Source organism: Crotalus tigris, unplaced genomic scaffold (assembly GCF_016545835.1).
Source record: "Crotalus tigris isolate CLP2741 ecotype Arizona unplaced genomic scaffold, ASM1654583v1 scf7180000024167.7108832, whole genome shotgun sequence".
Lineage (NCBI taxonomy): Eukaryota > Metazoa > Chordata > Lepidosauria > Squamata > Viperidae > Crotalus > Crotalus tigris.
In genome coordinates, this window is record NW_024100417.1 from 4,506,759 (window position 1) to 4,529,779 (window position 23,021).

The following is a 23,021-nucleotide window of genomic DNA, read 5'->3' on the forward strand; positions in this document are numbered from 1 at the left end:
AATCTTATTTGTGTGCTTCTGCATAGATAAGGATATTTCCTGAGTATAGATATTTCTTGAGCATTGCACACTTACTTGGACATAACTCAGCTTCTTGATGTATATTTTTTTAAAATCAAACCAGCTTGACTTTGCCTAGATTGCTTGGAAGTTTATAACTGTGTATAATCTACTTGGGCGTAGCTATAAGACTTTATGGTATACAGAGAAATAAAATTCTTGAGAATGAAGATATAAATGTGTATAAATAAATAAATAAGTAAACAATGTTGGAAGCCAAACCTTATGTACAATATTAGAAATAAATAATACTGCAGATACATCCTACAAACTAAATTAGATTGCAAATAAGCAGTATAAATAGCAAGATTCCCACTTAAAGCCTCGAGTGCATCAGAAATAGATTATATACAAAGGCAAAGTTAATGTTGACTTGGGACATGTATTAAAATAATAATTGTGTGTGAAAGCCAAATACATTTGCAGAATATTTTTTTTAAATGCTCAGGTTATTGCAGGACACTAATAGAAAGTCAATTATTTTATCATATTAACACATTACATTCTTACTCGGAGGTCAGGAAGCAATTATGAAGTTCTATCTCTATACAGCTGAATTATAAATTATAGTTATTTTATTAATATGTTGCTTTGACAGACATAGTGTAAAAATGAGGAGACTGGTTAGAACAGGGGTGTCAAACTGCTGGCCCGCAGGCTGGTTGCATCATATGGAGGCTGCACCTACCCCAGCTCCGGCAATATAAAAAAAGTCATGATATGCTGCGACACATCATGTGACGTGGCAAATTTGACACCCATGGGTTACAATATTCAAATCCGCCCTTAATTATAGAGGTTCACCAAATTACCTTTGGCCACCTATTCCCTCTTTGCTGAATTTACCGCACAAGGATAAGAAAGAGAAAGGAGAACTCCATACATTGATTTGACCATCTGAAAAAAGTCAGAATATAAACCTGACAAGCAAATACATTGAAAATATGCATTCCAGCTCACAACTCTTATTAGGAGATATGTAAAAGGGTTAGAATAGAAGGAAGAGAATTGGCCATTTTACTAGACATTCAATTTTAACAACCCAAGTAGATGTATTACCATTCTGAATCATAATTTTAATAGGCTCTTAATATAATAAGGTCTTTAGGGAGCAGGTATCTTGCACAGCCTTCCTCAGCCATTAATGTGAGTCTTTGATATCTAAAGGAGATATCATGAATTGGTAACAAATCATTTTCTTTTACATTTTCTTCAGGAGATTGGAGGGTTAAAGGTTATGTAGATCTAATTCACTATCTACTTTATTACTGTTCTTCCAGAAAAGCAGACACAATTTTTATCTCTGGAGTAATGGTAGCTGACAAAAGATACTATTTCTTAGGAATGGCATCTCAGGTTAATAAAATGATGAACTAGAATATGAGAAAAAATATGTCAATTTTTGCCTTACTGACATTTCCTATAGACAATAAGCTTTTGAATACACCCAATGCTTGGTTTCCACTGTTTGCCTCAAAAATACACTTTTGTACAAGAGGGTAGAAGCAAATGCTGTACTGTTGGCCCAAAAGATAGTGAGTCTAGATTTCAGTTATTAAATGTGCAACAAAACAGATTGAGATTTATAATACAGTCTTAAACTGAATGTGTACAAGATGAAGGACTCCCAGTTAAAACTTACTCTATCCCCAACTGCTAAAGTTATTTTTCTATCTCATAAAGTTATATAGACTATTCATGTTCAAAGTGTTGCTGTAGCAACACCATTTATTTTGTACAAATATTAAACAATTTTGTTCCCATCCTTTTAGCTTTCAGATGACATCAGATCTCCAGTACTTTTCATATTGTACCTAAGTTAGAAATACATCTCCATCATATTTTTTTTATAAACCTTTTATATAAATAAGAAAGAATATGAGTGGGCTTCAATTCATTCTTCATCTTACGGTTTGAATATTTACTTTTTCAAATACTTCCTGTCCAATAAACAATTGCAGTCTTTTTTTTTACAATGCAATGTCTTTATTTTTTAAAAAAAGCAAATTTTGAAAAGCAAGTTCTTTTGTAGTGAAATGTTAATTAAGATGATCGATTTTTAGTCAGACTTTTCATGGTTAAACTGAAGACAAGATTAAGATGCATTTAAGATGTAGATATAAAGGTTATACAACAGAAATGACTTATTTGTATTCTTATATGTTATATAAACTTGTATAGTTTATTAATTAAATGCCGATCTATTCTTTTCTTCTTTGTAGAGTTTCCCTCCCTCCCCCGCACCCCATCTATCTTGATGAATTCAGTTCATCTGACTTCTGAAAGAAGTCTGTTAAGTATGCTTGGTTGAAAGCCAGCCCATTGCCTAATGGAGTTAAATGCAATGTGGATATACTCAGAAATCATACTGGATGGATTATATACATGGGTGCCTCGTAATATAGTAAGAACAGCACTTACCTTGTGTATGTAATTTACTCCATAAAGTTCACTTATTCAGAGGTAAAGCACCAAATTAGCAAAACAAAAGTGGCTGGTGACATTGTTAATAATCATTACAAGAATCTACAAGATAGATTCCAGACTCTGGCTGCTGTGATGCTATTGAACTCAGAGTGTATTGAAATGGAAGAGTTTACACAGCAGGATTCTAGTGACTTCTAAACATTATTCACAATGTGCAAATATAAATAACTCTTAAACTCAAGTTTCCTGCTTCTAATGAAGGATAGCCTACCATCTTTGTTGCTACCCAGAAGTTTAGTTTCCAAATCAAATGCACAATTGTTTTAAAGCTGAAAATAGTGTAGAATTAACAGTGCTTTATCATGTTTGTTTCTTCTCTTTTTTTTTGCAACCTCCAAGACAAGAATAAATAATGTAAGAATGCTTCCATTGGTGACAGTAAATCAAAATCCAGAACAGTGCATTATTCAATGAACAAATTCAGGAAAATAATTTTTTTAAGGGACAATCACCTTAATTTATAGGTAAAGGTAGTCAAGAAGCTAGAGGTGATATTGGTTTTCAATTTTATCTTCATATTGGTGGGATTTTCTTTCTGGTCATATGCTGTAGGGCTAGCTAAATTCCTTCTTTCTGCATTGTCCATATTTTTTAACAAGATGACAAAATTGTATTTCTCATCACAAGGAAATAAAGACAGGAGTTTCATTGAAGTTTATCCTATAAAAGCATCTCAAAGATTTATTTAAAAATCTGCTTTTTAAGGGTGGCATAATAGATGGTTTTAAAAGAACTATTTTTTTTTTCAGAATTGTAGAATTAGCAACCTAGTCATTAAAGCATGGATGAAAACTTATATCTCCACCCCATATTGCTGAATTATAATTCCCAGCTGCCTAAATCCACATATAAGACATAGTGAGAGCTGTGGTTCAGTATTATTGAGAGTTCAAAAGCTCCCCATTCTCAAATTAAAGTAATTTCACTTATTTCAATATATTTTCCTCTTTCCTAAATAGATGCCACTTTCTTTCTATATTTTTAAGATATTACAGTCACTGTGTGTAGTAAAACACATATAAAAAATCTAGTATAAGAGCCTATTCTATTATTACTTCAAAAAATTACAAATGATAACATACATATGAAACAAAAAATTGTTCATTTGTAAGCCACTTTTGTATCCTAAAATAGGCTTAACATTAGTGATCTTTGTTAAGGCCAACTTACATGCTAAACAGTGCTATCATAAATATAAATAAAGTCTGTTTAGATTCTGTTTTTTACACAATATTTTTATATAATTTTAAGAAATCAGATTTAATAATCCTTAACTGTCTCTAGTGCTGTTTGTATGGGATTCACATGACTAGTAACAAACATTTTCATTTAAATTGTTCAAGTTTATAGTGGTGTATACAGTAGTGGCCAAAATTGTGGGAACCTTTTGGGAAAAGTGTACAGTAGAAATGCCACCTTTGGTTAAGTTTCCACCATTTTTTTCTTCTAATTTCTTTATAACTGTAGCCTTGTTCACTTAATAATACTATTTTATATCACTTTCTGGGCAACCAGTCAACTCTTTGCACCATTACTTTAATTTTATTACGTTTTACAAGCTCACTAAATGAAAGAATACAAAAAACCCCAACCAACTTGATAGCGATCACATAACACACTGACAGATGTCCTCCCCTCAGCTTCAATACATGACATCAATAACTGAATCCTACTGTGATCTGATTGGCTCATTGCCAAAACAAGATGACACCTGACTGGCTCTCTAAACACTCATGCTGATTGGCTACAATCAGATGAAGGAAAGCTACCTGATATCAACCTAAGCAAGTTGTGCTTCCTTTTTCTGGTTATTTGGCTATAACTTTTCATAGAATATAGTACAGATAATTGAACAAACTTTGTTGCATTACATTCTTGATTAAATTATCTTTCCATTGATATATAATTTTATAGTACTACTCCAAAAAAAGTGGTGTTATTAGCCATCAAACCTCAAAAATACACTTTTCCCAAAAGGTTTCCACAGTTTTGACCACTACTGTATATTTTTAGTTATACAGACTTTCTCAGGAAAGGATATTAAGATTCCAATCCATATTCTGGCTACTTGAAGCTGATTTCTCAATGTAATTGAGATTCTCTGTTGCTCTCTTTATATAGGTATAAAGTACAATTGTACATTTTTTTAAAAAAATCTCAACAATTACTGACTTGGAAATATTATCACATAAATCTACTAAAGAAGTATAAACTGTATTCACTGTAAGATCAGTTTAATAGTTTTAAATTCTGCTTTTCAAAGCACAACAACCTGTTGGTGGTAATCACAGTTTATTGACAAGAATAGTCAACTTATTGTCATAGTTTTGAAGGTCATAAAAAGACAAGCATACATGTACATTCTTTAGAATTTATCTTAATTGAAATATAATCTTCCCCCCTTTCTCCCCCTAGTTACTTGACATTTATACAACATAGCAAGCATACAAATTCTGCTGTAGTTCAGCAAATCCCAACTAAAGAGTTGAGACTCCCATCTGCCACTGTTGATTTCCTCATTCAAGCTCTGTATCCTTAAGTTTGTAAGATTTAGACATTTATGAGGGACAACTTAGTTGACTTGACTTGTGCAATAGAGAATTCGTTGGGGGAGACAGGTATGTCAATTTCTCCAAGTAAAAGGGCAGGGAATGGGAAGGCGGCAGGACACTGATATAGCTATGATCTTAAACAATACACAAATGTTAATGAGTAATAGATTGAGGGGTCTTTTGATAAACTATCCAGTTCAGAATCTTCACAGGCTGAGAGTGATAATTTTATTTAATTTCTATAGCTGCCCAATCAACCGAGTGAATCTGTAAAAACATCTATAAATAAATACAAACAGCTGCCATAATGATTAATCAACTAGCATTAAAGCCGAGAAACAAGACCCCATAGCATATTCTGAAGTGCAGGCCTGAATTCATAGCCGGGTTTTTAAAGCGTTGCTATGCTTTTAAAGACCATCAGGGTTGAAGCCATTCTAGTTCTGAGTGGAGAATATTGCATAAGGCAGGGACTACAACAGAAGAAGCCTGTCTTCTAGTTCTTGCCAGTCAACACTCTGGCTGATGGGATCTGCAACATGCCCAGTCTGTTGGATTGAGTTGGACAGGTAGAAAATCTTGAAAAAAGACATCCCCACATGACCCTAGGATGCTACAACCGTCATAGACGCACGTTGGTTGCCAAACACCCAAATTTTGATCACATGTAATTCCAAAGATAAGATAGCTGTCTGTGTTCTGAATGGGGTTTACATTTTTCTGAAGCTGCAATACACATATGGTTTGGGGTTAGTAACCTACAGGTTTGACTATTGCAATCAGTATATATGAGACTGTTTTTATATTTAGAACTCATTAATAAGGCTGCTATGTGAAAAAAATTACAACATACCTTTGATAGTGACAGGGTTTGTCTCAGCAACAGAAAACAAGCAAAAAAGGTACAAAACCTCTTATTGATTATAGAAATATTAAGAAAACATTATTAAAGAATTCTGTATATGCTTATGCCATTCTCCCAACTATGAAAGGCTAGAAACTGGGAGGGACTTTTTCAATTCCTCTCCCCCCCTCTCTGGTAATAGTGAGATTCGGTATCAAGTTTGATATCAACTAGTTCTCATACCATTCTCTCCCTTCCCTCCCACTAGATTGGATTAATGGTTCTCTCCTTCCTTCCCCCCCTCCCCTCCAGGAAGGTTCTATGATTCTTCCATTGAAGTGTGTCAGCTGAGAATGTAACTTCTCCATATCTCAAGGAGATTTAAAACTCATGTCAAATGAAATAAACTTCTCCAGAGTTTCATTGTATTTTTCCGTCAATAACTCTGAGACTGAAGGAACTTGGCATTAGGAAACAGTGCAGTGGCTTATGGTTCTGGACTTGCACAATCTTTTGTGTCATTAGGTTCATTACTTGGTTCAGCTGTGTATAGTGTTTACCAGATTCTGCTGCTAGTCTACTTGTATTGGGGCAAAACGTTCTCGTGACTTCTAGTGAGATTAATAGCCTGACAAAGTAAATTTGCCTCTATGTAGGAGGAATTTACCTGTCAGATTTTTCCCTAGCAAGCTAGACTGGAATAATCTAGCACACAAATAGGATACAAGAATACAGGAACTTTTGGTTTATTGTAGAACGGGGGTGCCCAACCCCCGGTCTTTGGCATGCCAGCAACTGGTCCAACAAACAAGCAAAGCCCCATCCATAGGATGCAGGCAGCACACAAAACCACACATTCTCCAGTCCATGGAAAAACCTTTCTCCATGGAACCAGTCCCTAGTGCCCAAAAGGTTGAGGACCTCTGTTCTAGAAAACTAAAAAGTATATACTTTCAGCAGCTGCAGTATATTAAATGTGAGTGCCTTGATCATTATTCAAATAATTGTTCTTCTTTCTCCTGCTCACTCCATGTTAACATTTAAATGTAACTCTAGTTGGGGGGGGGCACTTTCCATCAGTTCCTTTTTTTTTAGTAATAGCCACATATGATGACAGTCTATTTATTTTTGAGAACCAGCTCCCAGAGAGAAAAGCATTGTTCTCCAGAGTGATGAGTGGAGAATCCACCAATGGGTTAACTTCGTCTTCTGCCCGCAGACTAGTCGTCCAATTTTGCTCCGCCTCTCCTCCTGGGACCTCCCTGACCCAGTCTTGACTAGTCTTGAGCCCAATTAGATTGAATTCTTGACTCCTGAAGTTATTCTTCTTTAAGGTCATATATTTCTGATATTTTGGTCAATCCGTGGGGGGGAGGAACTGCAAAGAACGAATGGCTGTTTGTTTGAGCCCTTTCTGCTGCCGGATTGCAGCTCAACCACGAGGTTGGCCTGAGCCCAGCTGATCACCGGACAAACAAGGAACCGGACGCCATTTTCCGGTCACCAAGTGTAACCCTAAACAAAGGGAGAGACAATCTCCTTCCCCCCCCCCCAAACTAATCATCCCACAGAGCTAGCCAGGATAGCCAAAGCAAATTCGGAATACATTAGCACAGCTGATCAGCAGGCAATTTAAACCTCCCATAGATCATACAGAAGCCGGTGAGCCGCGTGGGAGCAATAGGGGACTGGTGAGCTGCAGAGGAATATCAGAGCTCTCCAAAGCTCTTACTCTAAATTCAACTAAAGACCTCAAAGACCTGTTGTTTTCCATTGTCTGAAGCAGAGATTAGCTGGTTGCTGGAGGACTTTTAAACTCTGCAGCTCCCTCACAGAGTTTCCCTGCATCTCCGCGACTCTCTTGCAACTCACGCTGACTGTATTCCACTGAATACAAGTGCAGTTGTTTTTTTGGGCAGTCTCCAGGAAATTCAGCTGAGGGAGACATGAGAGAGACTTGGGTTCGACCAATAACAACCTCAACTCACCCAAGCTCAGTCCTCCTTCCTAGCCACATAGGAATATTAATAATAATAATTAAAATAATAATTTTTTTAAAAATATTAATAATAATAGTAATAATTGAAGAGCAGAAGACATAGATCAACTCACAATTACCCTGAACCAGACCAGAATTGAATTTTATTCCAGTTAAGAATGGCAGATACCAGCACAGGAACCTGCCACCACCAGCCCACCTGCTCGTAAAAAATAGAGATCACCCAAGCAGGAGGTGGCTAGGAAGATCAAGGCCAAGGTAACATCGACCAAAAGGTTTTCCAAAGCAGCAGATAGGGAGGCTAAGCGACGTTACCAGGCTCTAGAGAGACAATTCTCCCAAGCCAAAAGGAGACAAAACTCCACTGAAGATGAATTAGAGCCACCCAATTACAGGGAGGAGGAAATTTTTGGCATAAGGAAGCCCAGCCAGGAACCTCTGGAAACAGAGGCTGATACAGAACAGGGGAACGGCTCTCCCCTAAGCGAGGGGCCTGGAGATTTGGGTTCAGAAGAAGGCACCCATCGCTCAGATAATCATGGAGCAATGTCTTCAGAGCACCTTCAATCCCTGATATCTCAGGCTGTCGCACAGGCCATGGCCTTCTTAAGACACCATTGTTCCAGAACAAGGTCTGTGGCCTCTAGGGGTGGCTCCCGCTTTTCTCAAGAGGAGGCCACTGAGTACCAAAACTCTATTTCCTCCTTCAGGTCCTCCAGAGGCAGGAGGTCTCCTGCAGAGGACCATGAGCTGACGGACCAGAGACTGTCTGACGAAGAGGATGTATCTCCAGATCCTCCTCCATTTGTAGGCCTGTTTAATCTGTCCTTATTCAAGACGCTGCTACATAAAACCAGTGGCACTGCAAATATCGAGAGGCCCCCAATTTCGCAGAAAGAAACCTCCATCAATCCCTCAACTAGTAAGGTCACAAACAACGAACTGTTTTCACAGCCCATCTATACCCAAAACACTTTGTCCCCTGTCCACCTCTCTTCTTTGATTCTGTTCAGAAAAACATGGGGGCACCGGGTTCCTTCCTCCCAATGGGGGGGGGCAGACAAGAAAATGTTCAACATAGATCCGGCACTATCAGAGATAATAGAAGTGCCAACAATAGATTGCTGTGGCTCAAGCATTGGAGAGCAGACATGAAGGCTAAGTGGCATTTAGTGGCGGCACCCTATAAGGGTGGCCGGCTCTTTGGTAAGGCGCTTGACCCTTACCTAATTGAAAATAAGGACAAATGCAAGATCCTGGCCCACCTGACAAAGAGGACGGAGAGGAGAGCTCCCTCCTATTCCTGCAGACCGGCCTTCCGACCTGATGCAAGCATGGATCAGGGGCCCTTTTCCCGTCACTATCAGCCCAGATCGGACCGTCAAGGTGAGAGAAACAATAACAGGGACAGGTTGAGACAATAGACCCAAGCAAGGCAGCTCTTTCGAGGAGCCGGGGGGCATCCCTACTGCAGATCCAAGTGACGGCCCAGGGGGGGCCCCCATTGGTGGCCAGCTAGCCCATTTTGCCCACAAATGGCAAGCCACCACCACGGACCTCTGGGTCCTAAATACCATCAGATTCAGCCTATCCCTAGAATTCCTCTCAACACCCCCGAACTGGTTCATTCCTTGCCCATCTCCAAAAGAACTGATCAAGAAGAACCTCATCAAGGAGGCCATCCAACACCTCCTGGACATTCAGGCTATAGAACCGGTAGAAAGAGATCAGTGGGAACAAGGATTCTATTCCATCCTATTCATAGTCCCAAAGAATTTGGGGGGTAGAGAGCAATACTAGACCTAAAGAGTCTGAACAGACACCTGGAGTACAAAAAATTCAAAATGCAAACCCTTCGCTTGATATTAGCAAGCATCAAGAAGGGGGATCTTCTGACGTCCATAGATCTGATGGAGGCCTACCTTCACATTCTCATATTTCCGGATCACCGGAGGTTCCTCAGGTTCTACCACACAGGTCAACACTTCCAATACAGGGCCCTGCCTTTTGGACTTTCTTCAGCTCCCAGGGTGTTCACAAAGGTATTAGCAACAATCGCTGCGCACTTGAGAACAATTCCGGTGCACATCCAATGCTATCTAGACGACATTCTCATCCAATCCTTATCGGCCCAGACAGCATAGTCAGACCTGGCACTGAAAACCCTTCAAGACCACAGGTTCTCAGTAAACTTTCAGAAGAGTCAGACCGTTCCCTCAAACCGTCTTCTTCATCTGGGAGTGGTCATAGACACACAAAAGTGCACGGTCCATCTCTCTCAATGCAGCATTCGAAATTTTGATAATCTTTTTCCCCTTTCTTCATTGAGATCATCTAAAGAGGTTCTCTGAGACTCCAGCAGCTTGACTTGGGTCAACTAGGGGTGATTGCCCTAGGTCAGGGATAGGCAACCTTGGCTCTTTTATGACTCGTGGACTTCAACTCCCAGAATTCCTGAGCCAGCATGGCTCAGCTTGGAAACCTCTCCTTTTCCCCTCAGCATGGCTGGCTCAGGAATTCTGGGAGTTGAAGTCCACGAGTCATAAAAGAGCCAAGGTTGCCTACCCCTGCCCTAGGTCTATGGAATATGTTGGCTCATGACCTGGGAAAGTAGTGGGGAATTGGGGTATTTCTGTTGACTTTTAAAATATATTAGAAATGCATTTTAAAAAATAGACTATAAATGTTGATTATTTTAACTTTGATTTTAATATCTCTGGTTTTAATCTCCTTTTATGTTTTTTATTGTAAGCAATTGAGAATTTTAGTAGATGGTACAGCTTAAATAAATAAATTCAATGGAAAGTTTAAAATATATCGTTTTATTTTGTTTTATGCTGACTTAAATTATCTTTTTAATACTGTTTGTATTAAGATTCTTGATTTGAAGATCTGTTATGACTGGTGAATTTGCAACTCAGTAACTTCTCCCACAGGCCAAGTAGTTGGTTCAAGCATCAAACTTATTAATACAAGAAAGGAGGAATGACTGGGGGAAGATAACTGAAAAAACAGGCTGTTTCATCCTCTCCTTTTTTATTCACAGGAGATAGTGACACCCTTCTACTAAAAAAGGAAACATTTCATGCTTTGGATCTGAACTTAAATGAGAGTTAATTAAAATTTGAAATACAAAACTGTTCTCAGAAAAGTAGATTCCCTCAAGTTGAGCTTGACTTCTCGTGACTGCTTGCAACATCCATACAAAGTGGGTACAGGAATATGACAAATTAGAAACATAATAGTAAAGATAATTAGCTTTTTCAATAGCTTTTAGAAAATAATATTATTAAGTTCAATCTATGAGCCTTCCAAAAGAGATGATTCTAATTAAACCACTGAGGTGCTCTTGAAACTAGATGATGTTCTGTTTGATCCACATAAAAAGAAGAATGTCTTTAAATCTATTAAAATCAGGGTTTGGGAATGTGGTTAGCATTGTGAACATGAACAGTTTGCAAACTAACTTGCTATTTTCATTTTTCTTGAAGGCTGAACAGTAGTTATTCTCTAACTGTGTATTAAAATATTTTTAAGAAATGAAATTTAATATTTTAGGTACTTGTGTGTAATCCTATTTTTTATTTTGCTGATTCTCTGTTTTGAATTCTTTGCATATAAAAATCCAAAGGATTTTTTAAAAAAAAAAAAACTGGTTGATATAATATGAATTGCAGAGTCTGCTCATTATCAGTGTGGATGCGGTCCTCACCAGGTCAATGAATCCAGTTCAATGAATAATACATATAATCATTAAATCATCTCTGCTTTTATCTGTATCACCCAGTCAGAAACCAATTGAAATTGTTTGCTGAGTTTGAAGACAAACCAAGTATGTGCCTTACATTTACCTATAAAAGAAAGATGAGCTCATCTTAATTCCTTAAAATAGAGGGATAGGATTATATTAGAGACATAAAAAGTTGCTATACTAATAACCAATTGCTTGCAAAGGGAGTTGAAAACATTTTAGTCTTTTTTGATAATCGTATGTATCATATGTATCAAACATGTGAAGAAAAAAAATGTTCATGTTTGTGTTTTGGAAGCATAAGAATTCACCTCCATTTTCCTTCCAGGCAGTAGGTTTTGCACTGCTTTTTCTCTTGACCTGGTATTTTCAACTTTTCATATATTTCTCTGCAATTGGATTATTTTGATGGTTTAAAGACAATTGTAAATTAGAACTCTAGGTTGAAATGTAAGTGCCTGCAAGAATCCATTAAAATCCAGTTAATGCAATAATAGCCTCACTTTGCAAATAAAGTCAAAGTTAGTAGCCTGCAAAACAGTTTAATAGCATACTAACAGTGCACACTATAAATTGAAAACACATTTTGAGAAAAATTGACTAATTGTGTATATTATAGAAAGCAATTGCTTTTCCACTCATTTCTTCTGGAATTGTAAAGAAGAATCTACAGGAAAAAAGTTTAGATGTTTTCTTTGGGCACTTGAAATTTAAAGTGTATAAATTTAACCAGTACTTTTTTCCTTAAAAAAAAAAAAAGGTGCCGGTACTCACACACATCATACAACCCTCCTTGCCTACCCTATAAGGTTCTATCCAAAAAAGGTGCCGGAACTCCGTTCTGAGCGTTCTATGAGAAAAAAAGCCCTGAATTTAACAAAAAGTAATGTAACACATTGGTTTCCTTTAATAAGGATGCCACATTCCCCAGATCTAGACATCCTAAATTGTATAGTATATGAAATATTTTTCAATTAAACAAATATATTCTTTTGCTTAATTCAAAAGGCAGTTGTAGGATTAGTGTTAAAAGTGAAAGAGAATACAGTCACACAGAGAGACAGAATAGACAGGAGTGGTCATTAGTGAGTTATTGGATTCTTAGCCTGAAATGAAAATTGCCTGAGTAAAACAAATGGAAAAGTTTCAAAGAGATCATGCTTTAATAAATTCACTAATATAGGAGGGATGCAGGGTTCCTATCACAATTCTAAACTCTAGTCCTTGGCACTTAAATTTATTAAGAAAGTTTGTTTCAAACTCATGTTATTGATCATGTTCTGTAGCAAAGAGATTGGACACCAGATTTTGACTTTTTTGCACCATGGTTGATCTAGAACACTGCAACAGAAATTCTGGAATACAAATACTTGTTCTGCCTTCAAAACATAATCTTTTGAAAGAGTTCTGATCTTCTAAAACAGTGATTCTCAACCTTTTTAATGCTGCAACCCCCAACCGGTCGTAAGTCGAGGACTACTCAACTGGTGCAGCACCGTTTGCAGAATGGGACTTTTGGCGGGCTCAGCAAGGCAGAGACAGCCTGGACAATTCCTATTGGCTTTTGAAAGCCAATAGAATTAGACTCTATTCAAGAGAGTCTATTCTATTGGCTTTCAAAAGCCAATAGAATAAAAGGGAGTAACACAGCTAAGGAAAAGGGGGGAAAAATGGCAGACTGCGTTGTTTGGCAACCCCCGTGAAATGGTCGTTCGACCCCAAATGGGGTCCTGACCCACAGGTTGAGAACCACTGTTCTAAAAGGACATAATTAGTACCTAAAGAGTTATTCTTTGAGGGAGATGGGCAGTACAGAAATGTGAAAAATAAGTAATAAAATAAAATAAAAACTTCATGAGGTCTACAGAAGAAGCCTGGTAGGGCAGGCACTTATTTAACACTTTCAATGAATTTTTTGCAAACAATATTTATTTAAATTTATTGTCTGCCTAACTCCAATGGATTCTGGAGAATTCTTGCTCCCAAAAAGGGGAAATATTTTTTTTCAGTCACATTAAGTTCAGATAGCCATCGTGGAGAGAAAGTTTATGAGTACAAGTCTTGCTCATGTTTTTTAGATGTATCCACTGCATACTAAATTATTGTTTAGAATAATATACAATCTTACTTAACAATGATAATTGGGACCAGAGTTTTTGTCACAAAATGATGTGGTTGTAAAGGGTGATGTCATGTGACCACATTGCTTAGCAACAGCAATTCTGGAAGTCCCTGTTACCATTGTTACGTGTGGATCACAGATTGTTAAGTCTAAACCGCACATGATCATGATTAGTGACTTCCTATCAACTCCTAACAAAGAAAGTCAGTGGGGAAGCCAGCAGGAAGTTGCAAGTCCTAGGTGACTCGCAAGCTTAGAGAGTTCAGTAGTACAATTTCACATTTTTTTCTTCCCTGCTCTCTTTTTTTCCTGCATATTTAAACAAGCTTTTAAATTCACCTTAAGAAAATGAATTTTGAGTACAGTTAGTTTGGCTGCATCCTATGCTTTCATGCTGTCAGTATTAATTATGGTCAGATGTACAAGATAGTCCTCCACCTACAACCTTTCATTTAGTGAATATTCAAAGTTACAGTGGCACTGAAAAAAGTAACTTAAAACTAGTCTTCACACTTATGATTGCTGCAGCAATCCCCATCATCGTATGATCAGAATACAGGCACTTGGCAACCAACATGCATTTACAGTGGTTGCAGTATCCCAGGGTCATGTGATCATGATTAGCAGGCTTCCAAGCCAGCTTCCAACAGTCAATGGGGGAAGCTGGATTCGCTTAATGACCACAGATTTCACTTAACAACTGCAGTAATTCATTTAATAACTGTGGCAAAAAAGGTCATAAAATTGGGCATGACTCACTTAACATCCTTCTTATTTAGTAATTGAAATTTTGGTTTCAGTTGTGGTTGTAAGTCAAGGATTACCTATACTGACAAAGTTGGATATAACATAGGAACAATTTCAGCACAAATAGTTGATCCAGCAAATCACTCTGTAAGATAACTTAATTTTAAGTGGTTTACTCCCAGTTTTGTTGGTAATTTCTTTTTGCTACAGAATTTTAAATAATGAATAAGCAATTTCTACTATTAAAGGTTATGGATGAGGCAAGTGTTTTGTTTTGCCTGAGTTTTGTAGATATTTACCCATTCAGTGAAATCGAAAGGACATCCTTGTTCAGTCATCTCTGTATTTATTGTTCAATGTGTAAATGTCACTTTTATCACACAGAATGCCAAGTATCTGAAAAAGCAATTTTTTTGCAGGACATTTTAAAGGGGAAAAAATGTACTCATGAGCCAAAGCTCTTCTGCTTTGCATTTTTGTTTATTTTTATATTTTAATTAGCCCTCTACTTCTGTGCCCTCCAGACAGCCAGATATTCAAAACGTAAAGTGAAACCTATTTTGGTATGAAGGGTACAATTAACTCAGGCCAAAAGATCTTTTAACCCAGTGGTTCTCAACCTGTGGTCCGCGGACTCCTGGAGGTCTGGGATGTCGTCACAGATGGTCCACAAAGGCTTGAAGAAATGTTACAATTTAAATCTTGATGGTGGTCCTTGGCCATGTTCTGTGGCCATAAAAAGTATTTAAAAGGTGTCAATGGTGAAGAAAAGGTTGAGAACCACTGTTTTAACTCAACAGTCAAGGACATATTCTGCCATCCAGAAATTGTTGTTCACTTTCATAAGTTAAGTAAATATAAGTACAAACTCAGGGGTAATCTGGTGGCATCTTTTCTGACTGACAGATTTTTTTAAGAAAGTCTTTGTGACCTGTGGCTCATTTTTCAGAGACATAGAATGGCTTAAACTGATGAAGCGAGCTGCAGCTCATGAAAGCATATGCCTTTTGATAGAATTTGTTACTTGGAAAAAGTATTTCTAATTTCTTGATTTTGTGTGTGTGTGTCAACATTGAACAACATACATTTCCTCCTTCAATAGTTAAAAACTGAGTTCTTTATCTTAAAATAATATCTGGGAGGTTTCTATGTTTTAAAGGGCTGATATAAAGTTAGGGTTGGGATTCTCTGGTGCTCTAGAGCAGTGGTTCTCAACCTGTGGGTCGAGACCCCATTTGGGGTCGAATGACCATTTCACGGGGGTCGCCAAACAACGCAGTCCGCCATTTTTTTCCTCCTTTCCCTTAGCTGTGCTACTCGCTTTTATTCTATTGGCTTTTGAAAGCCAATAGAATAGACTCTCTTGAATAGAGTCTAATTCTATTGGCTTTCAAAAGCCAATAGGAATTGTCCAGGCTGTCTCTGCCCTGCTGAGCCCGCCAAAAGTCCCATTCTGCAAACGGTGCTGCACCAGTTGAGTAGTCCTCGACTTACGACCGGTTGAGTAGTCCTCGACTTATGACCGGTTGGGGGTCGCAGCATTAAAAAGGTTGAGAACCACTGCTCTAGAGAAAGAGAGGGCAGTATTTAGCAACTGCATCGGTTTGGATAAGAGTCAGATGGCAGGAGGTAATTGCCTGAGGCATTAACCACTTCTTGTAATATTTTATATTCTGTGTAATCAGCATTTATTTCAGAGCCCATGACAAAACATAGCTCATTACAATCTCTTAACTTAGCACAACTATTCTGAACCTGACATTTTCAACATACTATGATGGCAAACTTCAGGAATCCCAGCCAGTGTGACAGCACACTATAATCCCAACACATTTTTAAAGGGACACTGAAGAAGATTGATTTAACATTAACTTATCTAGAGGTGTTCAGTATATATACCTTCTACATTTAAGGATTTAAAGGCAAAAGTATGATTGAATAGAATAGAGCTGGAAGGGACTTTGGATTGTGTTGCTGTACACTTATCAAGTATGTACCCTAAAGGAATTGGGCCTTTGGGGTATTGTTGATTCTTCAGAACTTTATTTGCACATTTTCTCTATGCCTCTGTCAAAGAATTGTGTTTGGACTCTGGGTTTGAGGCTTGAACTTGAATCAATTTATCTAATATTTTGGCTTAGGTGATGTGAATGCATCAAGAACTTCCATACGGGCTGGTTTAAATTTTGCCACCAACCTGCATGTTGAGTAGATATTCAAATAAGCTCACTGAACATGTATACCCTTGCGGATTGTACAAAGACACAGAGAGACATATTATTTTGCTCAATTTATATTACAGAGATATCCACTGTGTTCTAATCTTTTTTTAATCTAGTAAATATACTAGGCAGGTCTCACAAATTCTGTATATCTTTTTCTTTTATCAGATGAGTTTCTAGCAATTTCTGGAAAAGTGACTGTTTTGTTTCATTGCTTCTCAAGGATCAGATCAATACAAACAACTTGACAGTTACTTTGTGCTATATGTCAGTTGATATTTGGTGAATAGTTTCCTGATTTTAAGTTGTGCTCTCTTTATTCTTTTTTTATCCTTGTTTTGTTTTATCACTTACGCTGGCTGAAGCCTGTTATAAAATTAAATCATGTCATTGCCCGGCATAATTTGTGGGACTCTATAAATTTGAACCTTGCTCAATATTTATTATATTTACTTTGTATCAGATGAATTTATTTAAGTAAACAGGCATTTTAAAATAGTAAAGGGTTTCTCCGTATATGCTTTAAATTTGGCATTCATACGTTCACTCAGTTCAAGCTGCCTGTCATGTAATTTTAAAAAATTATGTATCCTAGAAAATTAAAAGAAGTGCCACAATATGATTGTTTTTAAGTGTGGTTTGCAGGGACAACAAAGCCTTATGTATTTTTTGTGATAATAGATAATGGTTGCTGCTGTGTATGAATAGCTTTTCAGGTAGCGTAAATTACATCAGATATGTTTCCAGAACTGTAGTTGTAGACTTCCTACAGAAATCTTTTAATATAATTTATTTTACAGTATACAAATCCTTAAATGTTTCACAACAGGAAAATTGGTTGTTTGAATCTAATTGATACTTCAGAAAAGCCATGCTAAAAACTATGAGGTGAAAGCTTTAGTAACTTTTTAATTAAAATTAAAATTATAATTTCAACAAAACAATATAATTGCAACAGCGCGAAGTACATAAACCTGGTATATGAATTACAATACACCCCACTGTTTTTTGAAATAGACCTCTGAGGAAGTCTATAAGAAAACTGTTACCGTGCAAATATTATGATTTCTTTGCATCATCTTCTGGAATTGGCACAGAAATAATGGATATTTTAACTCAGACTATCCAAATAAAGTAACTGTCAGTGGTACCGAAACAGAGAGATTCAAGAGAACAATTTTCAAAACACAAATTGCATACATAAATTCCTGGCAAATTGGAGATGGAATGAATGGTAGTGCTGGAATGAAACAACTGCATTAGCTCCTCGTTCTGAGATAGTATAGCACACAGAAGGATAGAAAAGGAATTGTTTGTAATCTACTGATTCCTAAATATTTCTCCAAAGACCGGCCTCAGTTCTAATTAATATCCAATATCCCTTTCTAATTGTAGCATTCAAATTACCTGCTGATAAGTAAAGTGACTGTATTATTCCATGAAGTTTTTAGTTGTATTTTTCTGTATTTTTCAGTGCTCAGCTTGGGATTATGATCCTGTCATTTTAACACACTGCATCATGTGAAAACATTTTTTAAAGAAATGTATTTATATTGAATAAAAAGATTGGCTAGATTGACATTTCCTCCCTTCTCCATCTGAGAATAGTTTGCAGAGTCAGCAAATCATCCCTGCTCAACTCTACTAAAAAGCGCAATCTCTCTCTCTCTCTCTCTCTCTCTCTCTCTCTCTCTCTCTCTCTCTCTCTCTCTCTCTCTCTCTCTCTCTTTAAAATAATATTCAATTATTGGGGATTGGCATCACCAGGGGTTTGATATTTTTTAAAAAGTAGCAAGCATGTAATAAGGGGTTTATGTGTTTTACGACCCAACAAAGCAAAATAAGCCATGGATGGATGGACATAGACAGACAGACATAAGTGCCAGCTTGAAACTGGCACTTCTGGCTAGAAACCAGAAGGTGAGTTCTGGTGCCTTTTTTGGCATGAAGCCAGCTGTGTGACCATGAACCAGTCACTCTCTCTCAGCACTAACAAATAGCAATGGCAAACTACTTCTGAAAAACTTTGCCAAGAAAACTGTAGAGACCCAGGAGTCAACACTGACTCAAACAAAATGAGTGTCTCTGTGTGCGTAATATCTATGTATGTGTGTAATATTAATAGATCACTTGAAATAGAAATATTCCAAAAACATTCTCAAATTCCTTCCCTAGTTCTTACTTCCAATATGTTTCCTAAGAAAAATAACATGTCTTTAGAAGTCCACAAGCTTGCCATTAGGAGTTGTACAAGGAAACTTGTGCTATTGGAATTAACTTAGTTGTACTTAAAACTCCTAATTTGAAATGCTATATATTTTAGGTGCTATATCTCATCAGTTGGTATATTTTTCTTATAGGCAAACCAAATTTTATGAAAACTCCTGAAGATCAGATTGGGATTTCTGGTGGTGTGGCCTCCTTTGTATGCCAAGCAACAGGAGAGCCAAAGCCACGCATCACTTGGATGAAGAAAGGAAAAAAGGTCAGCTCCCAGCGATTTGAGGTATGTAGAGAATGAACATTTGCTTGTAATTTTAGAAGAATGATCATATATTGAATGGAATTAAGTAGGATCAAATCTGAGGACTGGAAGGAGTATTACATATCTCATATGTACTTTCTTGAGTTAGACTATTCTACATTATACATTGCATAGTTAATTGTGGGATTTGCTTTGGTAAGATATGCAAATCTAAAGATGAAAATAAAACAGTTAACTACTGTTGGTTAAGACGGATATATAACTGCTTTCAACTCAGAAGCACTACTCTTCTTCATATTAACTGTTGGAGAAGGAGAGGAGAAGGCTAGTACAGTTATATCCTGCTTGTCAAGTTCTCAATTAACAAGACTTAATTATTCTTATTTGGGGGAAGCAAATTTCATCCCATTTTGGTTTAACTTCCTTGTATAATCACTGTATCATTTCAGGAATGTGATAATTTTGCTTATGAATTGAAATTAGATCAATGTAAAGTCATTTAATTCCTATGTCTACTGATATGGACCCTTTGGGTGGAATTTAGTATCAAAGGAGTGGAAAACAACTTGATTTTTTGCATTGTTTTCCATGGTTTCTTGTTCTCTCAGATAGTTCTAAAGAAATCCTAGCACTACAGAGCAGAATGTATGGAGCAGCTGATGACTACAAGGGACTGATGCTATTGACCCCACCCAGTTTTATTTACAGAAACACTTCTTTCAGCAAATTAAAATAAAATATTCCACTTTTTTCTATTGATCAATTTATAGATAGTTTCAAAATAAAACAAAAACTCTTTCTATAGCATGCCTTGAGTGTTTATGCTCCCTCTTCCTTTACTCACCCCTCTTCCAATGTATCCATTGCTATCCTAATTTGAACAGTGATTTGTTACAGCAGCCAAATTTTCAGTGTCATAATTCACTCACTGAAGATAAGATTAAAAATGTTAATTATATACGGCAAACTTCATTCCAATTATCTTTGGAGGACCTTAAATACAACTGGAAATCTATGAGCACATTCCATTTTAAATCTTTAATACTAATAAATATTGAATTGAACATCAGTTGCAACAACCTCTTCCTATCTGCCTATCTTCCTGCCTGCCACATTCGGAATTTTATCTATACATAACATACTAATTTTGTTTTTTATTTGACTTGGATAATACCAAATCTATCCATACAACTGCAAACATTACACTATGTTATAAGAATAGGATCTTATACTATCTGAAGCCATAACCATCTGGTTATATCTGTTGGTATAAGTTTTAATTACTGTGACAGTGAAGGAGTTGTGCATAGAGGAATGCATGACTTCCCTAACACTTCATAATTTCACAATTACAGCTGAAAATTTTAAAATATTAACAGGTGCAGAGGTAGTGGTCTTCTATGGATAAATTCTAGTTATGAATTGGTAATAACTTCCCTTTCTTGAAAAAGGTTATTGAATTTGATGATGGATCTGGATCAGTTCTGCGGATTCAACCCCTACGTGTCCTTCGGGATGAAGCAATTTATGAGTGCATGGCTACCAGCAGTGTTGGCGAGATAAACACTAGTGCCAAACTTACAGTATTAGAAGGTAGGTAGAACTCGCTTAATTGCTGTGTTGCATTTAAATACTACATGTGATAGCAAAGGTCGGTAGTTTACTGCTTGGTAACAACTTTGCTTAATATTTTGGTGAAAACAGAGTTTAATACTGTAAAATTGGCTATGTCGTATATGTGTGTGAAACCAGCAATTTCTATTTATCTTTCCTTTGGTTTTAATGGCTTTTCTTCAATGTATACCTATTGTTCAGCTTGTTTTACATTTGTAAATGTACAGTATAGTACAGAATCAGGTAGATATCTGTCCACATTTCTGTTTTTATTTCTTCTGGTAGAGAGGCAGTAATATGGATCAGATACAATCTGACCAAGAATATTACACTATCTTATATGGAAACCTCTGGTGTCTTTTTCCTCTGAAGTATATATCAGAAACAAAAGATGCCAATTGGAAAGCAAAAGAAGAAAAAGGAGTTGGAGTGACAGTCTTTTGGCTGTAACTGAAGGGTTATGTATCAAAGGTTGTGTGAATGTATTACTCTTGTCACCGTTTTATGCAAATAAATATATTTTCAAGTACTTGAAAGGGTAAACTTTGTCCTGGTTTGAGCTCTGACTAGGGCTGCATGGCCAGTTTATGAATGTTATTTGGGTCCTTCAAGAGCAAATTCATGAACATTTACTCTTTAATGGGGGATTTTGGTAGATCCTATATGATTATTTCCCAAATGACTAAGTTCATGACTGAGGAATTTTTTATATGAATAAAATGATAGCACAGGATATTTTGATTCCTCAGACTTCCTTGTCACTAGAACCTTTATCAATTTAAGCAATTGTGTGGACATTGGAAAATGAGACTGAAGTTCAAGAAAATGATATTTCAAGTCTATTTTATTCATGAAGAACAATTGGCTTGGGACAACTTAAAAGGATGTGAAAAACTTGACAATCCTATCCAGTGCTATTAGGTTTATTGATGTTTTAAAATCCTTTCTGATTTTGGATGCTGGTGGCAAACCTGCAAAAATGGCCTCAAGAGTCCTCAGGTTGTTCTTGTTTCTCTAAGAAATAATGGAATGCAGAAATTCGCTGTTATGCATTTTTTAAAATAATTGTCAAGAAAGTCTTGTGTGTTTTATCATAAGTATGTGCTACAGAAGTATTAACAGAGGTCCTATAAGACTTTACATTAAAGCAGAACTTCACAAAAAATTCAGTCAGTCAGAATTTATTTAATTTCACTGGTGTCATTTCAGATGGCTAATACAGGATTTGATTTATACTTCTGCCCTGAATTTTGACATTTGTTTTACTTGGTAACATTCTCAATTTGATACATCATAAAGAGGCAAACTGGAGCCAAGAATCCACACATAAGTGAATTTGTTGCAGTTGCTTCCCTGGCCTATCTTTTTGTCTGCATTTCTGTCTCTCTGGCTCCAGATTCTCTTGATGAACAAAATTACATACATATAATGTAATTGAAAATTATTTTTTCAGTTGATAGGAGAAGAGGTAGATATGCAAACCTTTCCTTTTTCTCTTGAGCAACTGACAAGTTGAATAATGTATGAATCATATTGAGCATTTCTGACTTTTTCAATTATGACTTGCAATAGTGAAATACTCTTGCATGCCCAGCAGAAGAAAGGTTTGAGCAAAGCAAGCAGGAAAAGAGTAGAATCAATAATCTCTCTCTCCCTCTCTCTCCCTCCCTCCCTCCCTCTCCCTCTCCCTCTCCCTCTCTCCCTCCCTCCCTTCCTTCCTCCCTCTCCCCCCCCCCTCTCTCTCTCTCTCTCTCACACACACACACACACATACACATACACAGCTTTAGAGACAGTTAGTGGGCATGATGTCACAAAATAATAAATATGTGATTGAGTTGTAAGACTGGGAATTACAGCTTGCATTACAGAGCATTTTAAACAGCGGCATTATACGCAATGTAGAGAGGGAAGAATGTTGCAGTATTTCCTGTACTGCATCGAAATGAATGACTGCCTTATCTTCCTTTTTAGCAGTTCTTCTGGGCATGATAGAGGCAAGATCAGATTGGCAGCCACTTCTGTATACTGTAATCTGTATTCTTTCTATGCTCATCTCCTGACAAAACAAGATCCAGAAGGAACTCTGGAAAGAAAGAAGAATTAATCTGCTTTTTTGTTAGGCCTTTGGGTTTATG

General features: G+C 36.8%; 1 protein-coding gene across 2 annotated transcripts in view; it reads left to right on the forward strand.

Moving 5' to 3' along the window:
• The window catches only part of PTPRF (protein tyrosine phosphatase receptor type F), a 547,145-nt gene that overhangs the window by 266,342 nt on the left and 257,782 nt on the right, over positions 1–23,021 (forward strand). For both annotated transcript variants that reach the window (XM_039323287.1, XM_039323286.1), the window contains exons 4-5: positions 19,145–19,290; positions 20,721–20,862. In XM_039323287.1, coding sequence (XP_039179221.1) covers positions 19,145–19,290; positions 20,721–20,862 — 288 coding nt within the window. The remainder of the gene's footprint in view (positions 1–19,144; positions 19,291–20,720; positions 20,863–23,021) is intronic.